At 39.9% G+C, this 21,279-nt stretch overlaps 1 protein-coding gene across 1 annotated transcript; it reads left to right on the forward strand.

Moving 5' to 3' along the window:
* Nucleotides 1-487: 487 nt before the first annotated feature.
* Nucleotides 488-20,208, forward strand: asmt (acetylserotonin O-methyltransferase). The gene is made up of 8 exons (XM_039817389.1): nucleotides 488-827; nucleotides 1,895-2,069; nucleotides 2,510-2,639; nucleotides 3,959-4,027; nucleotides 9,445-9,563; nucleotides 15,196-15,336; nucleotides 17,847-17,969; nucleotides 19,102-20,208. The coding sequence occupies exons 1-8, from the start codon at nucleotides 726-728 to the stop codon at nucleotides 19,317-19,319; spliced, it is 1,077 nt and encodes a 358-aa protein (XP_039673323.1). The 5' UTR covers nucleotides 488-725; the 3' UTR covers nucleotides 19,320-20,208.
* Nucleotides 20,209-21,279: the final 1,071 nt, after the last annotated feature.

Here is a 21,279-nt window from a genome sequence, read left to right on the forward strand (position 1 = left end):
AACTTTCTCCTTTAACACTGTGATTCTGGTCATTTTTTGGAAATGTTATCTCTACACAAACTTACTTCCTCAAACCCTTGTGTGAAGGATCAAGGTGACAACTTACCCAACTCCGGCTGTTGTATCTGTGTACCGTCCATACACCGCTGGTTTAATGAACTGTGGGGACGAATAATAGTCAAATTGATGAGTGTCTCTTTAACCTCATCAAGGCATGGGACATGACAGTCTTTGTCATTAGGTCGGATGCTACCATTAGTCACTCAGTGTAAGTGCAATCAGGCCATATGGAGAAGAGAAGGGGAGTATTACTTTTATAAGACACAGTTTCCCTTCAGAGGTTTGGTATTCCAGAAGCATCAATCACATTTTTGGGGTCATGAAAACTGTGGGAAACAGATCTGGTATGAGAATGCCCTGAGTTAATGTCTCCACCCGAGTGTGAGTGATAATGAATAAGGCAGCAGCATGTTGCCAGAGAGTTGTTTCATTGTCCAATGCAGACTAAGCCCCTGCTCTAATCTGGGTTATCTGGCTGTAATCAGCTTAGCCCACTACTGCTGCTGCTGGGTGGTACTTTCTATCGCTTTAGTCTGCACTGCCATTCAAACACACCTGCTGAAGGGCCTCAGGAGTAATACAAACTAGCAGGAAAGTTCAATTTGCATGTAGAAGAGGTTGGAAGAGCGCAACATTCAGAGTCTTCTTTTCGAGGAGTCCTGGCCATGGCTGAGAGTCAAGAGACGGGTTCCTCTGAGGGGACACGTGCTGCAGACACGTACCCCAGAAAAATACTGGAGTATATGGAAGGATTCCTCATCTCCAAGGTAAGACATTGTGATGTGCAGTGCATACACATCTTTACTCAGTTATTGACACAATAGTGTTCTCCTCCTCAGCTTGAGAGTTAAAAGCATTCCTGGAAGTTGAAATTGCAATAGCTTCAAAGCCACAAGATAGCATTTCTTAAGAGCTTGATTGGTCGATTAGTCAATTGAGAGAAAATCCATTGTTAATTTTTTTTTTTATTTATTAACTGATGTGATTGTTGTGGGATCTTTGTGTTTTAAGTTGATGGCCGTACAAAGAAAAGCATTTTCAAGATGCCACCTTGGGCTCCAGAATATCGTGATGAGCATTTTTTCCATTGGACATATATATAATTGTGAGATTTAACAATGAAAATAATCAATTGCAGCCCTAAGTCTCTTAACTGAAAAATACATAAAGTACTATTATTTGATTTCTTCTGGTTATATTTGGGGCCTTGTCACCAACCTCAGGTCAATTAACTACAATTTACTATTACCTACACTATAATAGATACTAGATGATCAAGGATTAATTGAACGATCCCCGTAAACATATTGTTACAGGAGCAAATGGTAAAAGGAGACAGACAAGAAAATGAGGACAGTAAATGAATAAATGAGAAGGTGTAAAAGGAAAGTGAAAAGAATTAAATATTATATATGGAGAGTATGCAGCATATAAGACTACTAATGAAAACATTACTGATGCCCACATATACATCAATGAAATATACTGTATGTTCAGCTACACTCTATATGTCAAACCGTTGTGACCGTTTGAATGGCTCTTTACAATGTGATTGTTTCAATCCTTTACTGTGCTTTGATAGTGACCTACTCAGCAGAGTGTAATGAAGCACAACAAATGATCTACAGTAGACACATGGGAACGTTTGGTCTTTCTGTTGAAATAACTGAAGCATCATTATAGTGCTCTCCTGATTAGTGTAAATATATAGTGCTATATGTGACTATTATTTCATTGATCAGATCATTTAATTAGTGAACTCTGAGATGGTGCTGCAGATAGAGCATTCTATTCTACTCTGTTCTCTCTCTCTCTCTCTCTGTCTGTGACCCAGACCATTTTCTCCTCATGCGAGCTGGGTGTGTTTGATGTGCTGCTGGCTTCAGAGCGTCCCCTGTCTGCAGAGGAGATCAGTCAGGCGATTGGAGCCAGTCTGGATGGCACACAGAGACTGCTGGCTGCCTGCACCGGCCTGCAGCTACTCAACACACACCAGGACAAAGGACGAGGTCAGCACACACAGCTAAAATAAGAATAATAGCTCATAAATAGACTAACAACTTGTCCCTCTAAATAATTAGTAGAACTTAAAGTAATGATAATTCTCACAGTGTTTCAGTACTACATAATGTAATACTGTAGGGTTGAAAAGGATATGAATGTGTCAAACTTAAATAGAATTTCACAAAAATTACCAATGAAACGCATACATACAGTAGAAGGGGGAAAAAATCAGAGTAGTCTTTTATTACATTTTAATTTTTGTCAATTTCTCATATTCACAGGCATTCATTACATTGCACCACCTACATGCACACCTCTCCCTCAGTCTCTGTCTCCCACATAGACATAAAAGGTCAAACATTTGTTTCAACACCTGCAGTGATTCATTCACAGTCACCTCCTCACAGTCTCCTCCTCATACCTCCACCCCTCCCACCTGTTTCAGTGTTTTACAGTAACACAGAGCAGGCCAGTGTCTACCTGACCCGCTCCAGTCCTGTATCCCTCTACCAATCCATCCAGTACAGCTCCAGAACCATCTACCTCTGCTGGCACTACCTGACCGACGCTGTCAGGTCAGTACACTGAGCATGGCCTAGAGCTGCAACTACATTTTTTTGTCAATTAAAAGTTTAATCGTATAGGCCATAAAATGTCTGAAAATGGTAACAAAAGCCTATCACAATAAGCACAAGGTTATGTGCAGCCCAAAGTGTTAATGTCAATTACAATTATATAAAACACAGAAAAACAGCAAATCCTTAAAGTTGAGAGGCTGAAACCAGCTATCTTTTGACATTTCAAAAGCAGTTAATCAATAATTGAAATTATTTTTCTTTCTGGTGATTAATCAATTGATTAATTGGTTTAATTCCTGTCAGACTTCAAGATGTCTGAGAAACTGGTGTCTATCACCCAAACCTTAGTTCCCAAGAGATATTTTCCTGTTAGCTGGAGTATTTTCAAAAAGGAACGTGTTTTCCTTCAAATGTTCTACATATTACCTTTTGTTAAACTCTAACAAATACGGGTACGCCGTTGAATCGACGCAGTAGCATGAAACAGCCTTTACTTGTTGTCGTGCAGGGCCATGCAGTTTGTGCTGTGATATCCAGGTAATATCCCTTTAATATGACCTGTAATAATTTAAGATTATTTTGTAGAAGAACAATTGTTAATGACCAAAATATAATTTACAAAATGTAACTTGGGGACACAAAATGCTACAGGGGGAGTAATAAACATAACTAAATAAACCATAACTGCTTAAAAAATAATACCAAGACAATGCTACTGTAAATAATGCACAAGTAGTATTCAATTAAATGAGCAAGCCAAGAGCAAATCACACAAGGGTGGGCCATGAGGGGCTGTGAGAACTGCACGTTTGATTTGTAGCTGAAGGATGTGGATTCTAGTCCTCCTTTTCTGTTTGAACAGTGTCTGAAGATGGATTTTAGTCTCATTGTAATGTCTGAGGGAGGACAGCCAGCCGCTCTCAGACTGGATTCACTGTGGCTGACGAGTGAAGACCATCTGTAAGAAAAAAATGACTGCAGAAGTAAAGATGATATCTAAAGGATAAAGGCACCTTGATCTAAATGACTAATTCTTCCCATGTGGGAGTGTGCAACAAAAAAATGTGAATTCACCTAGAGTAGACGACAGCATGATCGTGAATTCATGTCAGCACATTTGATCCACGTCAAACTGTGGCGATGAGATGAAGCTGATTTTAAGTAGTGAGAAGATCAATAACTAGACCCCACATTTTGTACACTCACTTAGCAAATATATGTGAAAAATCATCAAATAAGTCACATATACCCAATACATATAGCACTGTGTAATGTGGTTGCCATTAATGAATATTTCTGCCTTTGCCTTGTTCTAGAGAGGGAAGAAATCAGTATGAAAAGGCTTTTGGAGTCACCTCGAACGACCTGTTTCAAGCTCTCTACAGGTAAGAAGCAGTCTTTGTGGCACACACACACACACACACACACACATACACACACATACACACACACACACCAGCATGCATGCACACACAAATTTTTTTTAACACATTGTCGCTCATTTACATTCCACCCGTCTCTCCATCTTAAGCTTGTCTGTCACTCTCTCTTTTTCCCCTTAAAAACAGTCTCATGGGATTTGTTAGGAGGCAGGGGATGTGTGTGTGAGAGAGAGAGAGGGTGTGGGCAGTGATGTGAGGAAGCTTGGAGCTGAGAGAGAGAAAATAAATCTGCCATTGTCCTTGAGGTCTCGTGTGTTTAGGGTTTCTAGTGTCCATAGTTTTTTTTTTGTAAAGATTATTTTTGGGGCATTTTTAGGCCTTTATTCGACAGCACAGCTGAAGACATGAAAGGAGAGAGAGGGGGAATGACATGCAGCACAGGTCCGCAGGTCACAGTCGAACCCCAGTTTGCTGCATCGAGGAGTAAACCTCTATATAGGCCTATGGGCGCCTGCTCTAGCAACTGAGCTGTCCGGGCGCCCAGTGCCCATAGTTTTAACGCTTCACTGATCTGCTGGTCAGCAGTTTTCAGGGGTCACACGCTCAAAGTTTCACACCTTGTTTGCTAATCGGTCATGATTGGCCTGCCAGAGGCACTGTAGCCTACTGTAGAACACTGCCAGTCCCACAGCAACAGAGACTGTCAAAACTATACCACAGTGGAATAACTCGCTAAACATCCTCCCTTCCTGTCCTCATCATGGCATGATTTGGACAACCAGTACATAAAATGGAAGGGGATCTGATGCACACAAATGGAAGATGAAACAGCTGTTAAAATGCACATTTCCATTATTATTTTACATTTGTAAACCGTAAAATGAAATGTACCGACACCAATGTGCAGATGTATGAATTAGCTTCACACATCACGCCGGTAGAACCAGAAAGTTGAAATGTGACATATTTCTTTGCATGTGAATGTTTTTTGATTTCTTTGGAGTTTTACACATCACACAATTTATGTTTTGTATTTTGCTGATTGTTGGGCCTTTAAATTATCTCTGTATTTGATATTGTTGATTCATTTTTGTTCTTGTATCCTTTTGATAAGCAGCTGACAGATGATCTCACAAAAACTTGAATGCAAAATGAGAATATTCAAAATATGAACCATGCACACATAATGTAATACACCCTTGTGCAGATGAATATGTAATTCAGCTTTAATTGATTGCAAATGAAAATACCCCACAAGAAAAATTTCAACACCTGCGCACAATTGATTTAATGTGGAGTAGCAGTTGTTTGTCCCCGCTGATTTCTCCTGTGAATACTGTGGGTAAATAAGCAAGGGGGAAACAACCACTGAAGACTTTCGCTGCGTTCTTAGAGTGCTGTAGCAGGAGCAGGATGATTCATAGCTGGCTGGATGACTCAGACTCCTGTTTACTCATTGCCGTTTAACCAGCTGTGTACTACACCTGAATAATTTACAGCCAAGTCCCGTCTACAGCTTGAATTCTCATACTCGAGAAAGCAGAAAAGATTTGGACTCGCAAGAGAGTGTGGATTTAGAGAGCTGTTGAGATTTAAAAAACAAGACATTGCATAGGAAGCAGTTTTACGGAAGATAACTTATTATTTTGTCCAAACCCAGATACATCTGATGGCTTCAGCCTTTACAGAAAAATATGATTTTCATGGAATTTGAAAAGTAAAAGTAGTTTTGGAATTGTGTACATGATAAGGGGTTTAATACTGAAATGGTTGTAATGCTTTCCTTGATGTGGTCATCACATGAATTCCTTGAGTGTTTATTGAAATAATTAAAACTAGAGAATTAAATACAGACGTAAACACGTCAAGTAAAAAATGCAGTCTATTGATAAATGGAAGATAGTTACTAACCTATAATATATATATATATATATATATATATATATACACAGTATGGCCAAAAGTTTGGACACACCTTCTCATTCAATGCGTTTTCTTTATTTTCATGACTATTTACATTGTAGATTCTCACTGAAGACTAACTATGAATGAACACATATGGAATTATGTACTTAACAAAAAAGTGTGAAATAACTGAAAACATGTCTTATATTTTAGATTCCTCAAAGTAGCCACCCTTTGCTTTTTTGATAGCGCTGCAAACCCTTGGTGTTCTCTCAATGAGCTTCATGAGGTAGTCACCTGAAATGGTTTTCACTTCACAGGTGTGCCTTGTCAGGGTTAATTAGTGGAATTGTTTCCCTTATTAATCGGGTTGGGACCATCAGTTGTGTTGTGCAGAAGTCAGGTTGATACACAGCCGACAACACTATTGGACAACTGTTAGAATTCATATTATGGCAAGAAACCAATCAGCTAAGTAAAGAGAAACGAGTGGCCATCATTACTTTAACAAATGAAGGTCAGTCAGTCCAGAAAATTCCGAAAACGTTGAATGTGTCCCCAAGTGCAGTCGCAAAAACCATCAAGGGCTACAACGAAACTGGCTCACATGAGGACCGCCCCAGGAAAGGTTAGAGACCAAATAAATGCTACACAGAGTTCTAGCAGCAGACGCATCTCTAGAACAACTGTTAAGAGGAGACTGCGCGAATCAGGCCTTCATGGTCAAATAGCTGCTAGGAAACCACTGCTAAGGATAGGCAACAAGCAGAAGAGATTTGTTTGGGCCAAGAAACACAAGGAATGGACATTAGACCAGTGGAAATCTGTGCTTTGGTCCGATGAGTCCAAATTTGAGATCTTTGGTTCCAACCGCCGTGTCTTTGTGCGACAGAGAAAAGGTGAACGGATGGATTCTACGTGCCTGGTTCCCACCGTGAAGCATGGAGGAGGAGGTGTGATGGTGTGGGGGTGCTTTGCTGGTGACACTGTTGGGGATTTATTCAAAATTGAAGGCATACTGAACCAGCATGGCTACCACAGCATCCTGCAGCGACATGCCATCCCATCCGGTTTGCGTTTAGTTGGACCATCATTTATTTTTAAACAGGACAATGACCCCAAACACACCTCCAGGCTGTGTAAGGGCTATTTGACCAAGAAGGAGAGTGATGGAGTGCTGCGCCAGATGACCTGGCCTCCACAGTCACCGGACCTGAACCCAATCGAGATGGTTTGGGGTGAGCTGGACCGCAGAGTGAAGGCAAAACTGTACTATATATATATATTTACACAATGAGTATGAACCATCCATCAATGATTGGATTCTTTAGGTTTATTAGTTTGAGCATATGCTGGTAACAAACCTGTTCGTCTCACATTGCCAGATCTAACTCAGCGCTGTGGACTAAGGTCTACATCACACTAGTCTCGCTTTACCAGACCATCCACATGCTACGGGCGGCGCTAAGCTCGGGACAAAGCAGCGGTGGCTGTGCAAAATGGTCTCTGGAAGGAACTTGTTTTGCACCCTGCAAAAGAAAACGCTACATACAATATTAAATTGAAGTTAACTGTTCACACAATACAGTAACATGAGCTATATAAATTAGCTAGATACATGCTTAAACTTAATTTGCTCTTACCTGTGTATCGCTGTGTGTACTTTGTCCATAGCAATCCCCACCAATCGGTCCCAAAACGTCCCAGCTAGAGAGTAAATGAAGTAAACATTTTCTTTGTAAATCTTTACAATCATTCCCTGAAAGAACCAAGCAGGCCTGCCTTGTTGCATGAGCCATATTCTTAAAAACTTGCCATTTTCAGCATGTAGCTTGCTGGCTCGAAGTTTATTGTTGTTTCCCGAAGCAAACTGTTTGAGAACGGCAACACACAGAGAGCGGACAGTGAAGGACATCCAACGTGTGAGCCAGGCAGTTATCCTGGAAATGTACTTCCGTTTATCCAGACAACATACCTGGATAAATTTATATTCTAGTCGTGAAACCTGGGTTATCCTAATGCTGTGAAATGCACACTGTGCACGAATTGTCTTTGAATATAAGATTTTGGCAATTAGTATACCATTTTATATTGACAAAAAATGACACGATTGTGTGCGCTGAAAAAAGTACATCAAACTGCAACTTTGGAATGCTACTGCCTGTTTCAAATGTAGAAATGTAAGCCACAATAATTTGAAAATGTCTAGCTTAGGCGCCCTCCTGTGGTAGGATCAAAGAAGAAACAGTGGATGAGACAGAGCTGAGTCAAGGACACTGACATGAATGGACAGAAAGGACATGTGAATTGCACTAGCTTTCAATGACATTGTTACATTTGTCTACAAATAAAGAGACAGTGAAGAGTAAGCAGTTTGTAATTACGATACATTATTTTTTTGTTCTACAAGATGTTCATGAATGTGTCTCAGCACAATGGGACAATAGCATCCACCAACAACACATTTAAAAATCTACTAAACTAATTATGTAATGATCTGTGAAGTGAAATTAAAGTCAAAGTGGATCATACTTTAAAAGATACTGTACTTGTCATTCTTGTCTTCTATTATTGTTTGATAATAATGAAGAGGCTAAAGCATCAAGACTGCTGTAGTGATCAAGCAGGGAGTGCACAACATGTCTGTGCAGAGTGCAGACGGATCACAAACCAGGATGATGTTCTAACGATGTATATAAGGACAGAGACAACCAGGATGAGCATTTTTTTCCTCAATATGGTTGGAGACAGGATGAGTTTATGTGCATGTAAATGTACTCAACCAGGGACAAAAAGGCCTGCAGATGTTATCGTTGGGGGGCATTCAATAAATTGCACCCAAAATGTTCTCAAATTAAAGCTGACAGTCTGCTGTTTGGCCTCACAGTCATTTCATCTTTTCACATCCGATGTAATCAGAGTCTGAAGCCGCAACAATGAGTCACTTTCAAAGTTCCTCGGGAGGTCACTGTGTCATCTGAAGTTGGTTCATGTAACAGATGGCAGATCACTTTGCTGCTGTGAAATTTGGATTAATACAATTCTAGTGAACAGAGGATACTCTGTGTGCATGTGTGCGTGTGTGCGTGTAGCCCCATGGCAGGTCAGAGTGCTGGGCGATGAGGTGGAGATTCCTCAGAGCAGCAGCAGTCACCACAGGCTCTTCTATTCTGCAGCACCCTGTCTCTCTCTCTCTGTCTCACTCACACACACACACACACACACACACACACTCAGTCCCTCTCCTCATCTACAAAGTTTCTCCCTGTGGCGACACAGCATGTGTGTGTCTGTGTGTGTGCTCTACTGTTTATTGTGGACATAGAGCAAATACAACCTTAGGTGTCAGAAAATGATAAAGTAAGCCCTAATACACAGAGACTGAAATGAAAGAGAGGCTGTACTGACATGACTAACTGTTTTGTCTGTGTGTGTGTGTGTGTGTGTGTGTGTGTGTGTGTGTGTGTGTGTGTGTGTGTGTGTGTGTGTGTGTGTGTGTGTGTGTGTGTGTCTAGGTCTGATGAGGAGATGCTGAAGTTTATGCAGTTAATGAACTCCATTTGGAACATCTGTGGTAAAGATGTGGTCACGGCCTTCGACCTTTCGCCTTTCAAGATAATTTGTGACCTTGGTGGTAAGTTGTGTGTGTGTGTGTGTGTGTGTGTGTGTGTGTGTGTGTGTGTGTGTGTGTGCGTGTGTTTTTTTCATGTCACCATATCTAATTTCCATAAGGGTGTGGGTTCACAGTCATTAACATTTAAAATAGTTGCCCACATGTGTTAACTCTGAGACAGCTGGCTAAGCCTCACACATTTAATACAGTCCAGTTTGTGTATGCACAGAAATGCACAACACACACGCAGTCAACTGTGACCTTTATTATACCCCCCTCCAGCTTCTCTGAGTTAATAACTTTAAGCAAATCAGTCAAATTTCCCAACACACACACACACACACACACACACACACACACACACACACACACACACACCCACACACACACACACACACACACACACACACACACACACACACACAACTCAAAGTCACCTCCACCTGGAGTTTTCATATCCAGTTATCCTGTCACAAATTCAGCCAAGTGCTACATTATTGTGTATCTGTCAGAAGATATTATGTTAAAAAAATGTATTTTTCTTAAGAGCTGAACAAATACAAAAAACAACAACAAATACAGTGTACAAACACATGGGGTTGATACTATTTAAAAAAAAAAAAAAAAAATTCAACAGGCAGAAAACACTTTGTTTGTTGATTGCAAAAACTGACATTTAACTGACACAGACGAGTAGTACTTCCTCATAGCAGCAACTTTCTGTCTCAGTCAACTCTGAGGTTTTGTCATTGACTTATTGGTCTGGGTGTTTCAAATTTGTTTAATGCTTGAGTTTTTAAGTGTTTTTTTCTTCAAATAGTTATTTGATTGACTATTGTAATGGTGCATTAATTATTGTTAGCCATAGTTCACATGTAACCTATGTGACTATTTATCAATATTTTATACTCATGCATTTGTTTGAAAGCTGAGACAGAAAGTGGTCAATAAAAAGACTTGTCTTCTACACTGAAAACAAAATAAGTGTTCACAGAGTTGGAGACAACAGCGCAGTTTAACCTGCTGAGACCAAGTGAAACCCAGCCATGTCTGTCACAACAGTCTATTTATTCCACTGTTCTCCTTACCAGGTAATGGCTGTAACACATGATTTTGTAGTTTTACAAACAAGAGAATAAATACTTATAATTGTTTTCCTGTTGTTGCGGTATTTCAGTTAGATATTGAATTTGAAACAATGTTTTGTCATAAAGCTGTATTAATGTGGACATGGCCCTAGTATGTTTTACTATATGTGATTTTGAATAGCCTTATCCTGATGTTAATGCCCTATCAACAGATATTTCTTAAGCATACAAGAAATATGCACATGCCAATAGATATGAAAGGAAATCATGTAACTCCAATTTGCTGCAGACTAATGTAGCTTTCATCCATTGTTCAACAGTAGGAGACTGGTTAATTGAACAGCTGTGAATATAAAATGTGAAGCAAGATGTTGCAGCCTAGTCTTTAAATATGTAAAGGTAAAAAGGTAGCTTCCTTGACTGATCTCCTGTGTGTGCTCTTCTTTGTCAAATCCGATTTATTTATAAAGTGCCTTTGAAACAGAAGATTGTCTTAACAAATGGTGTACACACAGAGCAAAGGGCACAAGGATAAAAAAGTGAGAAGAAAAAGAATGAACAGAGAAGGATCAAAAACAAAAAAAAGTACAAATGAATCTTCTGTTGTCACAAGAGTTTCATCTCCTGTCTTGATATGAATGATAGGGGAAACAAGCTTTTGTCTGAGAGATGTTCACAGCTCTGTTTCATTTTGTCTCATCCTGTGTACTGAACTGAGAGCTGAATGTTGTCTCCACTCATGCACTCCTCCATTGGTCAAAAACAGACAGTAGCTAGATGATGGATGAATAACATAGCAGTAATTGGATAGGAATAATATTTCTAATAATGAATATTCTATTAGTCTGTGGCTGTCAACATGCAAGACTATACTCTGTTATAATCATATTAAAATGATCCAAAGCATTAAACCCCAAATTCCCACCGAGTTAAATCAGGTTAGAGGTTGGGATACAAGCATTGTACAGACACTTAACCCAGACTGAATGTATTTTAGTTTAACATAATGGGTAAAAGTGCCTCAACATTAATCAAGAAAAAAAAATTAAGAAAAACATGTTGAGTATAACAAGTTATTTATTGACAAGTGAGTCTCCATTTTTCTCTGTTTTAATGATTTAAAACAAGTGTGCTCAGTCAGGCAAAGAAACGCCAAGTGGCTCTCTCTACAAACTCTATTTGACACCCATGGGTGGCCACCTTCTGTGTGTGACACCGCAGCTGACCACACAGGGGAGCTGTGAAGCCACTAACAGACAGAGACACACATCCAGGGCAGTCCTCCTGTCTTTTCTTTCCTCTCCTCTGTGACTTTCTCAGCGTGAGGATTGTGTGTTCATGTTTATGCATTAAGGTGCACCACCAAACAGAGTGTGCACGTGGACAGCAGGAGTGTGAAGGGAGTGACTGCAGTGTCCCATTAGGACTTTGTCTCTCACACAGCATCTGTTGTGTCTGCACACACCTGCTGCTCAAGTGCTCTGCCAGTTTCTCTGTCTGTCCCTCTGACTGTCCGTCCTACTTTCTGCCAACTTGCTGACTTTAATCCAAATCAGGTATCAGCCAGTCTGTGTTCGCATTCAGAGTCTTGATCATTTATATGATGAAGGTGGTTTGTTCTGTACTGGCTGTCTGTGGGAAGCCCTAGCTTTATTTTAATGTGACATTTAACACACATTTCAATGGTATGTTTTGTCTAAAAATGAATAATCAACTTAAAGGTTACTGCAACTCTAAGGAAATGATATTCATGGTTCTGAAGCATAATGTTTTCTTTTATGTAAACAGCCATCTGCTTCATGTTGCTATGTGTAACAAACAGAAAAAAGTATTCACATAATTTACATAAGAAAAAGATGATGATACCACAATGGAAGCCTTTTCCAAATGAATGCATCCAAACTTTTATCATAGTAAGAGCAAACAAGAATTGGTAAAATGTGCTATGGATTGAAAGTACTGATAGTATATAATAAATATGTAAGTATATATGATGATAGAAAGTATAGATAGATAGAATTGTTTCTTGGCTAAAATGTTCACACCTCTAAATTGTTTATCAGGTGGTCATAATTGAAAAACTTTAAGTTTTACTCCACATTTTTAACCACATCAGAAAAAACCCGTCACTCAGCTTGATAATGAGAGCATGTTCTGGTTCTCTGTGGCGGTACAACTCTACAAAGTTTACATTTGAACCAGTCATCCAGATTTATATAGATTGCAGTTTTACTGTATTGAGATTTATACAGATTACAGATTTAGTATTGCACTACCATCAAGTTGAGGGACTTGCAAGGGACAGACAAAAAAAAAGAATTTGATATCCTTATTCCTTCCATTGTGGTATCATGACTTTTTCTCAGTATATATCCTTACTTTTAGTTCCTATAAATCAAGCTCCAAAAATGCTGGATCCTATACACTTCCCACAATGTATCTCAATATAATCTTTCATTGGACCCTCTCTGCGGTAAATGCCCATGTCTTTCAAACTCCATTACCCCCGTTTGTAGTCCCAAGCCGAGGCTGAGATAACCCTCTGTGTAAAGTCAGTGGAGTTCCCTCTCAGTGGTTCCTCCACACAGTTGAATGGAGAGTTAGTCACATGCATCCAGTTGTTGACACATTACAGATGGAGAACCTACACAGCCAGTATTCTAAGAGAATGATTCAAGCCCCCCAAAAATATGTAAGTAAAACTGACATTTAGAAATACCAGCACATACTAGTATTGCGCAATACACTAGATTTTGGTGGTTTTTATTAATTAAGTGATCACACATTTGTACAAATGAATCTATATCAGATAACATACAGATCAAGTAAACAGAGAGAAAACAAAAGAGACTGTAACAATCACAAACACCCAACAAAGGATTCCATTAACAAACTGAGGCAGCCAGGTTAGCTCGGGGTCCTGTACAGCGTGTTGTTTGGTTTTGCTTCTCCTCGCTGCTCTTTGATTTTTGTCCTATGCTAACCCCTGTTTATTGTGAGAGCCTGTGTGTGTGTGTGTGTGTGTGTGTGTGTGTGTGTGTGTGTGTGTGTGTGTGTGTGTGTGTGTGTGTGTGTGGGGGGGGGTGTGTGTACGTGTATAAAGGGCATGTGTTGCCTTCCTCCTAACACGACCTGCTGCTTCTGTATTTATCTGTACAGAAGCAGTAAGACTTCTTTTCACACACACACACACACATACACATACACACACACACACACACACACACACACACACACACACACACACACACACACACACACACACACACACACACACATTGATCTTGGTGGCTTTGTAGGTTTATGAGATCCTTAGATCCTGTATTCCACCTCACTGCCCTCCCATCACTCTTTACCATTCACACATTCTTCTTCTATCACTTTATCTATCCATATCATACACTTTCTCTCTCACTCTCACTGTTTAAATAAAAAATTCAGTTTGCTTTTTGAAGCACAAATGCGGATAATAATGCTGCCAAAGCTTCAAGGAGAAATATTCATATTTTCACATTAAATCCTTATTTCCGCCCTTGTGTGTTTGGGTGTGTGTTTGTATGCTCATTTCAATACCTTATTTTCCACTCAAATAATCAGGTATTACCTCCACCCTATAATGACTTACAGTTCTCTCTAAGAGGACAGTAAGCAGAGCAAAACTAAGAGTCTTTGGCAATGCTAGCAGGTCTGTGAGGCTGAGATAAATGCTGGTGTTAACATGCACAGGTACAATGTTTACCATGTTCACCATCTTATTTGAGCATTTTAGCATGCTACCATTTGCTAATTTACACTGATGTTTTGCAGGTATTTGGTCATAAACCAAAGTATTGGACAAAATAAAAGTTTGACCTGATGATGGCGCTAGATGAATAGTTGGATTCCCAAAGTACAATTCATCCTCTTTCTGCACTAACCGATGAGTTGTCAAGACATTTCAATAAAAAACTAAAATGTGAACCTCATGGTGGTGCTCAAAGAGGGATTGCCAAAGTCAGTAGGATTCATTCCCTGGGGACCATGAATGTATTTATCAAATTCCATCGTAATCCCTTCAATAGTTGTGGAGATATTTCGTTCTGGACCAAAGTGGTGGAACAGACAGACATTGCCATCCCTAAAGTCATGCAGCAAGTATCACCATTTTCAAATGCATTGAAATGTAAAGGTTAATATTCAAATGCATGTGAAATAAGTTTCAGTCAGATAACAATCAAATTGTGCATCTGTTTTTGCTTTTCCTCAGATTAGATTTCTTAGTAGGATCCTAGACAGCCAAGCTCTGCCATTTTTCTGTATAAAGTGTCTGTCTCTCAGTCACTCTATATTCAGTTCAATTCAGTCTGCTTTATTGGCATGAATGTTAGATGAACCATAATCCCAAAGCAGCCACATACATCTGAATACCAATCATGCAAATAAATAATGGGTACATACCTGAAAGCATCTGTTCCGCTTGTGTGACTCCGTGTGCACGTTGTGTGTGAGTGATGCACTACCTTGTTAATGAAGGTTGTGTGTATTCATTCAACTAAATGTAACACTCGCTCTTTCTCTCTCTCTAGGCTGCAGTGGGGCATTAGCCAAGCAGTGCACGTCAGCCTACCCAGAATGCAGAGTTACAATCTTTGACCTCCCCAAGGTGGTGCATATGTCAAGGAAACACTTTGTCACGGAGGCCGACCAGAGGATTAGCTTCCACGAAGGTAACGCCATTGCAACTGGGCGAAATCTCTTGACATTTATAATCATATACAGACACACACACACACACACACAATCATATGCAAAAATAGAAATAAGATAAAGTTTTAAATAATATTTGTAAAAATGGAACTATGTCAAAATGCATGCTAGCCTGTCGGCTATGGCTTTACCGAAAACAATAAAAAAAGCAGTGGCGAGCCAGTGAGTTTGGTCTTTTCCTGATGTGGATGCACTTCTGTAGAGGTAAAGATAATTCTTGAACTTTTTGGAATCCCTCTTATGTCCCTGGCCTTCATTACCGGGACGATTACAGATACAAACAAAGTTCCACTTGGCACGACATTACGTAAATTGTAGGAGAAATTGTAGCTTGCTAATTTACACAATGTTTGCTAATGAACAAGCTACTTGCAAATACTGACACGCCCACAGCCATGAGCAACAAGTGGCTGGGTCTTGGCTGGTTTTAAAATTATTCTTTATGTCAACAAATGCCCTGAAAAGACCAAAACCAACATTAAATTGATTCTGCTAACTAACAAGTTTTGACTGTGTAGCTTTTTCCTGTGCGCAACACTGTCGCACTGGGCAACATGTTCCTTCATTAACATGAACACTTGCACTGTAGTTTATTTTGAGTAGTGCCATAAATACTCACTAGTGCACCACTTCTGTTGGTGAAAATAGTCCCCACAAATGCAATATTTACTACTGTATTTCCAAAACAATAGCAAATGTTCAGCGACAGGTAAAGGACCTCTTTCATAAAAGGGCTCTTGGATTTTCCCATAATGATACTACAATGATAAAAAAAAAGTGTTGTGTGTGCTTGATTTAAGAATAAGTGCTGAGTTGAGGTGTGGAATTTGAAATCCAACTGAATTCTACCAGTCTGCCACCATCAGTCTAGTTTCCTTCTAAAAGCATAAAGAGAAGACAGAAAACATATTGTGAAGCATTTTCTTTCAATGAAAGAGAAGATGAGTTGGTGTTTTCTTTTTTATTTCACACTGAAATGGTGTGATGAAATAATTTCAGAGTATATGTGGGTTTATCTGCAATTCAGTTCCATGTGTGCACAGTATTCAGTTCATATACAATCAAGTGCAACTCTGATCTGAAAATAGACACTATTGATGTTATCACCTGTGTTTCTCCAAGCTACCACTGAACTGTTGCTATAGGACTGAGAATATTCTTATTCCAATTTATACCTCACACTTGTGTTGTGTCAGCTCTCCAACAAAGCAGCTAATGTGGAAATAAAAAAGTTCACAGCAGCCTGTGATCTTGAAAACCCTGAGCTGAAATCAATTCCTGCCTCTCATGCTGCTCTCATAGCCGCGATTTTGTTGAACACAACGGGAGCTGTAACATGGAAAATACGACAAGAAAATGTACTGATTTTGTCCCTGTTTTTTTTTTATTAGTGCCGACTTCTGTGTGCTTTATTTCATGTTAGTTTAAACAATTGTGGTCACATAGTTATAATGGAGAGCGAGGACATATTGAATGGGGGACAAGCACACATACACATTTTAGTTTATACAGGGGTAAAACATGTAGCTGGAAATATGTTTTAAAGGATACACCCCCCCGGGGCTATTCACTTTTAAGAGTTAGATGGTCGATACACTACCCTTCTCATCTCGTCGTGGGCGCTGTAATACTGACTGACGGCTCCAGTAGCCACAGTAGACCATGCAGGTGATGGTTCCAGTAATCCTACTGCACTGAATAAGTGACAAAATAATGCCAACATGTTCCTATTTACATGTTGTGATTTGTAGAGTCACAGCGTGTACAAAAAACAACTTAACATGAGACACAGCCGTCTTCTAACCGTAAACAAACTGTGAACTATATTCTCAGGCGGAAGAATATAGCACTTGGGCGGAATGATTTGCTTCAAGCAAGCCTGTCTGAGAATATAGTTCCCGGTCTATTTACGGTTAGAAGATGGCTGTGTCTCATGTTACGTTGTTTTTTGACTACTTTGTCACACCCGGAGCAGTAGGATTACTGGAACCATTCACCTGCATGTTCTGTGCTGGCCTGATGCTGCTGGAGCCGTCAGTCAGCGTTACAGCACGCACGGAGATGAGAAGGGTATGTATGGACTTGTCTAACTCTGGGGGTTACAGTGAATAAGCTAAAGTCCCAATAAGTCGGCGTGTTCCTTTAAGGTCACATGCTTTTGACAAGTGATTACAACAGACATCATCCATTTGTATTAATTATATTTGAGTATGCAACCCAGTAATTTAATTGCCTGTTATTAATGTTGTCTCATTACTGAAAGGCTTGTCAACAGAATTAATAATTATGTAAAATAATTAACAGTGCATTTGAATTCTGAATATGTTTTCCCCATATATAATATATATATATATATATATATATATATATATATACTATATATATATATATATATATATATGTGTGTGTGTGTGTTGTGTGTGTGTGTGTGTGTGTGTGTGTGTGTGTGTGTGTGTGTGTGTGTGTTTAGGGGACTTCTTCAAAGACCCCCTGCCAAAAGCTGACCTCTATATTCTTGCCAGAATCCTCCACGACTGGACAGATGAACGCTGCATAGAGCTACTCAGTAGAGTCTACAAAGCCTGCAAACCAGGTTTCTGTGTGTGTGTGTGTGTGAGAAAGGGATGAGTACCATTTTTTCTTCTCCTGCTTGAAATGAGATGGCAGATTGTATCCCACAATGCAGCTGATCCCAGAAAAATCTGTCCTTGTGACTTTGATCAAAACACACACACACACACACACACACACACACACACACACACACACACACACACACACACACACACACACACACACACACACACACACACACACACACACACACAGAGAAGCAGCAGGCGTTATTAGGAGGCAGAAAACCCTCTCATGCATTTTTATAATAATGTGTATCTGCGTGTGTGTGTATAAGAGGAAGGAAGAAAAACAAAGGAATAAACTAATTAGGGAAGCCTAGTTACACTGGACAGAGAATACAACCTACTATGAAGTAGTTTCTCAGACAGTAGTCTGTAGCAGACATTTTGACTTAGCAGGAAAACCACAGGTGTTACTTATAACATTAATGATGTCTCTGTTCCAGCAATTATTGCAATGCAATGCAATAATTAACAATTGCATTAGTTACACCTGTTGACAAGCCAAGATATCTGCAATGAAAAAGGTCTTTGAGAAGCTTTATCAGTTCTGCTGTAGTCTCGCATTGCCAGACCTTCCTCCACAGCGCTGCGGAGGAGGGTCTGGCTAGTCCACACAACATTCCGGGATGAGAGAAAGACGTGCTCTGGTTTATTGGCATTTCTTTAAACCAATCACAATCGTCGTTGGCGGGGCTAAGCGTCAGACGGAGCAACAGCGCCTCTGCAAAATAGCCTCGGGAAGGAATTTGTTTGGGTAGAACATGTCTATGTTCAAAAGTTGTTTTAGTCGTGCAACAGAAAACTCAGATTGAACACATAGTCTAGCTAGCTGTCTGGATTTACCCTGCCGAGATCTGAGGAGCAGTTAACCAAACGAACGGAGCAATCCCGGAAATAGAACGTCGTGAATATAGACTAATTCTGCAGTAAAGCAACAGTAAAGCTATCACCAGCTAGCTAAACTTTGTCAGGAAACTTGTCGAATCAGCCAGAGAAAGAAACCAAGAAAGAGAAAACAAACAAACAAATGAAAAAAAAAAAGGAACAACCACACAAACAAAGCTGACCTTTTGGCCCATCCTGCAGGAGGCGCTGTGTTTCTGGTGGAGGCGCTGCTCCATGAGGACGGCTCTGGCCCAGTGACGGTGCAGCTCTACTCCCTGAACATGCTGGTACAGACGGAGGGCAAAGAGAGGACAGCTGCTCAGTACGCTGCCCTGCTGGCTGCCGTCGGCTTCACCGACATCCAGCACCGCCTCACTGGGAAGATCTACGATGCTGTGCTGGGGCACAAGGAGACATGAGACCGACAAATAAGGCTACTCGTGTGCCAGGACTGAAAACTTACACCACCTGGAAGAAAACTGTTCTACTAATACTAATAATACTAATACTGTACTATTTTGGATTTCTTTTTAAATGTCACCATAAGTGTCTTTAAATAAAAAAAAGTTTCTGACACTGTATGACAATACCACATTCTGCATCTGCTTTTTCAGCAAATCCGAATGAATTATGAAATATGAATTACAGGTGTGAAACCTGACCTGGGCCACGGTCCGGACCAAACAGCCGAACCTTGGTCTCAGAGGTGGTCTCAGTCTGGATCAAAATAAACCACGGCTCCTCTCATTTCTAGTGTGAAATATTTTTTGAATTATTCAGACTTTTGGACCAATTACAGAAAGTTCTGGAAGGCTATCGTCAGAACCAGATAAAGGAAAAATGAGCACAGTGTTCAGTTGTTTCTTTAAATGAACACCCTGTTTAAAGCTATAGTGCATATTTTCTGCCGCCCCCATGAGGAATTCTAAGTAATGACAACAAAACTGCCAGCGCGTCCACACAATACAAGCCTTCCGTGACCGCGCACCCCCTACCCCCCATTTTGTAACCAAGGCAAGTCTAAATCCAGACAATCAAGTAAGAGACAAATCCCTGTGCAGTCAGATTCTGCTCTAAATTATTAGCCACACACTGCAAATGTCAACCTATATTAGATGGTGTGCAGTGTGATCTTCCAGTCTCATCGCTAAGAAGATGAACTTTCTTACATATCTGTTCTCATCACTCAATCCTAAGCCCTGTGTCTGAACCCCTCGCCTCTGTCTGTTCTTAACAGCCTTGTAAAGCTGTCTTTGTACCAGGCTCTTCGTAATGATGGACGTGACTCAGTAAATCTTCTTCACAATGGCCCAGCCCATCTTTTATTTCACCTCTGTCCTCTTCTGCGCACAGGATGTATTAAAAATGTAGATATCAGCCTTTTATTAAAGCTCAGCTTGTCCTTGTGCGACACCTCTGATGGTTGAACTGCATCAACACAACACTGTCAGTGAGAGACTTCCACACAAGCATCCGTGAATATAATTCATATTCAGCTACATTAATACTAACTGTCATTTATTATAAAATGAGCATGCCAAAAGATAATTGCACAAAAATATTATCATCATTATCAGCCTTTAGACATGGATATTGCCTGCTCTGCATTCAAAAGACTGCAACGCCACTGTTCACTACTCTGTTTCATTTCTATACACCCACTCATTCTCACTGCCCTCTCCATCCGCGTCTCTCGTTCTTTTTCTCCCAGTAATTGTGAATTAATTCAGACTTCAAAGTGCAACAAATTAGAATTGATGTCAAATCCTTGTGGACAGCTTTACAGAGAGTCGGTCTAATGAAGGGAAATGAAGTGCTGAGGCTGAAGACATCTTGACCTGTGTGGATACAATGATAGCGCCCAGAGACCTGGTGCAGTTTCACAAGTGTCATGGTGGTGAACTAGTGCTGTGTACCACTTGGTGCCGGGTGTTGAGGCTTTGGAGAATTATATCTTATAGGATAGAAGTTAAAATGCTATTTCAGATAAAGTTGCAAACGTACAGGACAAAATAAGTCCATTTGAATATGAGGCTGAATTTAAATGAATCCAAATCTTCAATCATCCCTAATAACTTGATTTAACTTTCCTGCAATTACTAATCCTCCCCTCACACTAAAATCAGATTAGATGAGAACGTCTTTGATGGAAAAGGTAAAAAAGAATTAACTTTCTCTTCTCTTTCTCTTGAAATTATCCCACTGCTTTGCTTAGTAAAAGGAACCACTGGAAATCAGCGCTTTGTTGGATTTTTCTTATTATTCATGGGGAGGGGGAATTGTTTTCTTTATTTATAAAAGAAAAGCAGCTCAGGACATAATAGTAAAAAATATATATATAAAAAGCTTTTTGAAGAATTATAGCAGGTAGTATCATTT

The sequence above is a fragment of the Perca fluviatilis genome, chromosome 12, assembly GCF_010015445.1.
Source record: "Perca fluviatilis chromosome 12, GENO_Pfluv_1.0, whole genome shotgun sequence".
Lineage (NCBI taxonomy): Eukaryota > Metazoa > Chordata > Actinopteri > Perciformes > Percidae > Perca > Perca fluviatilis.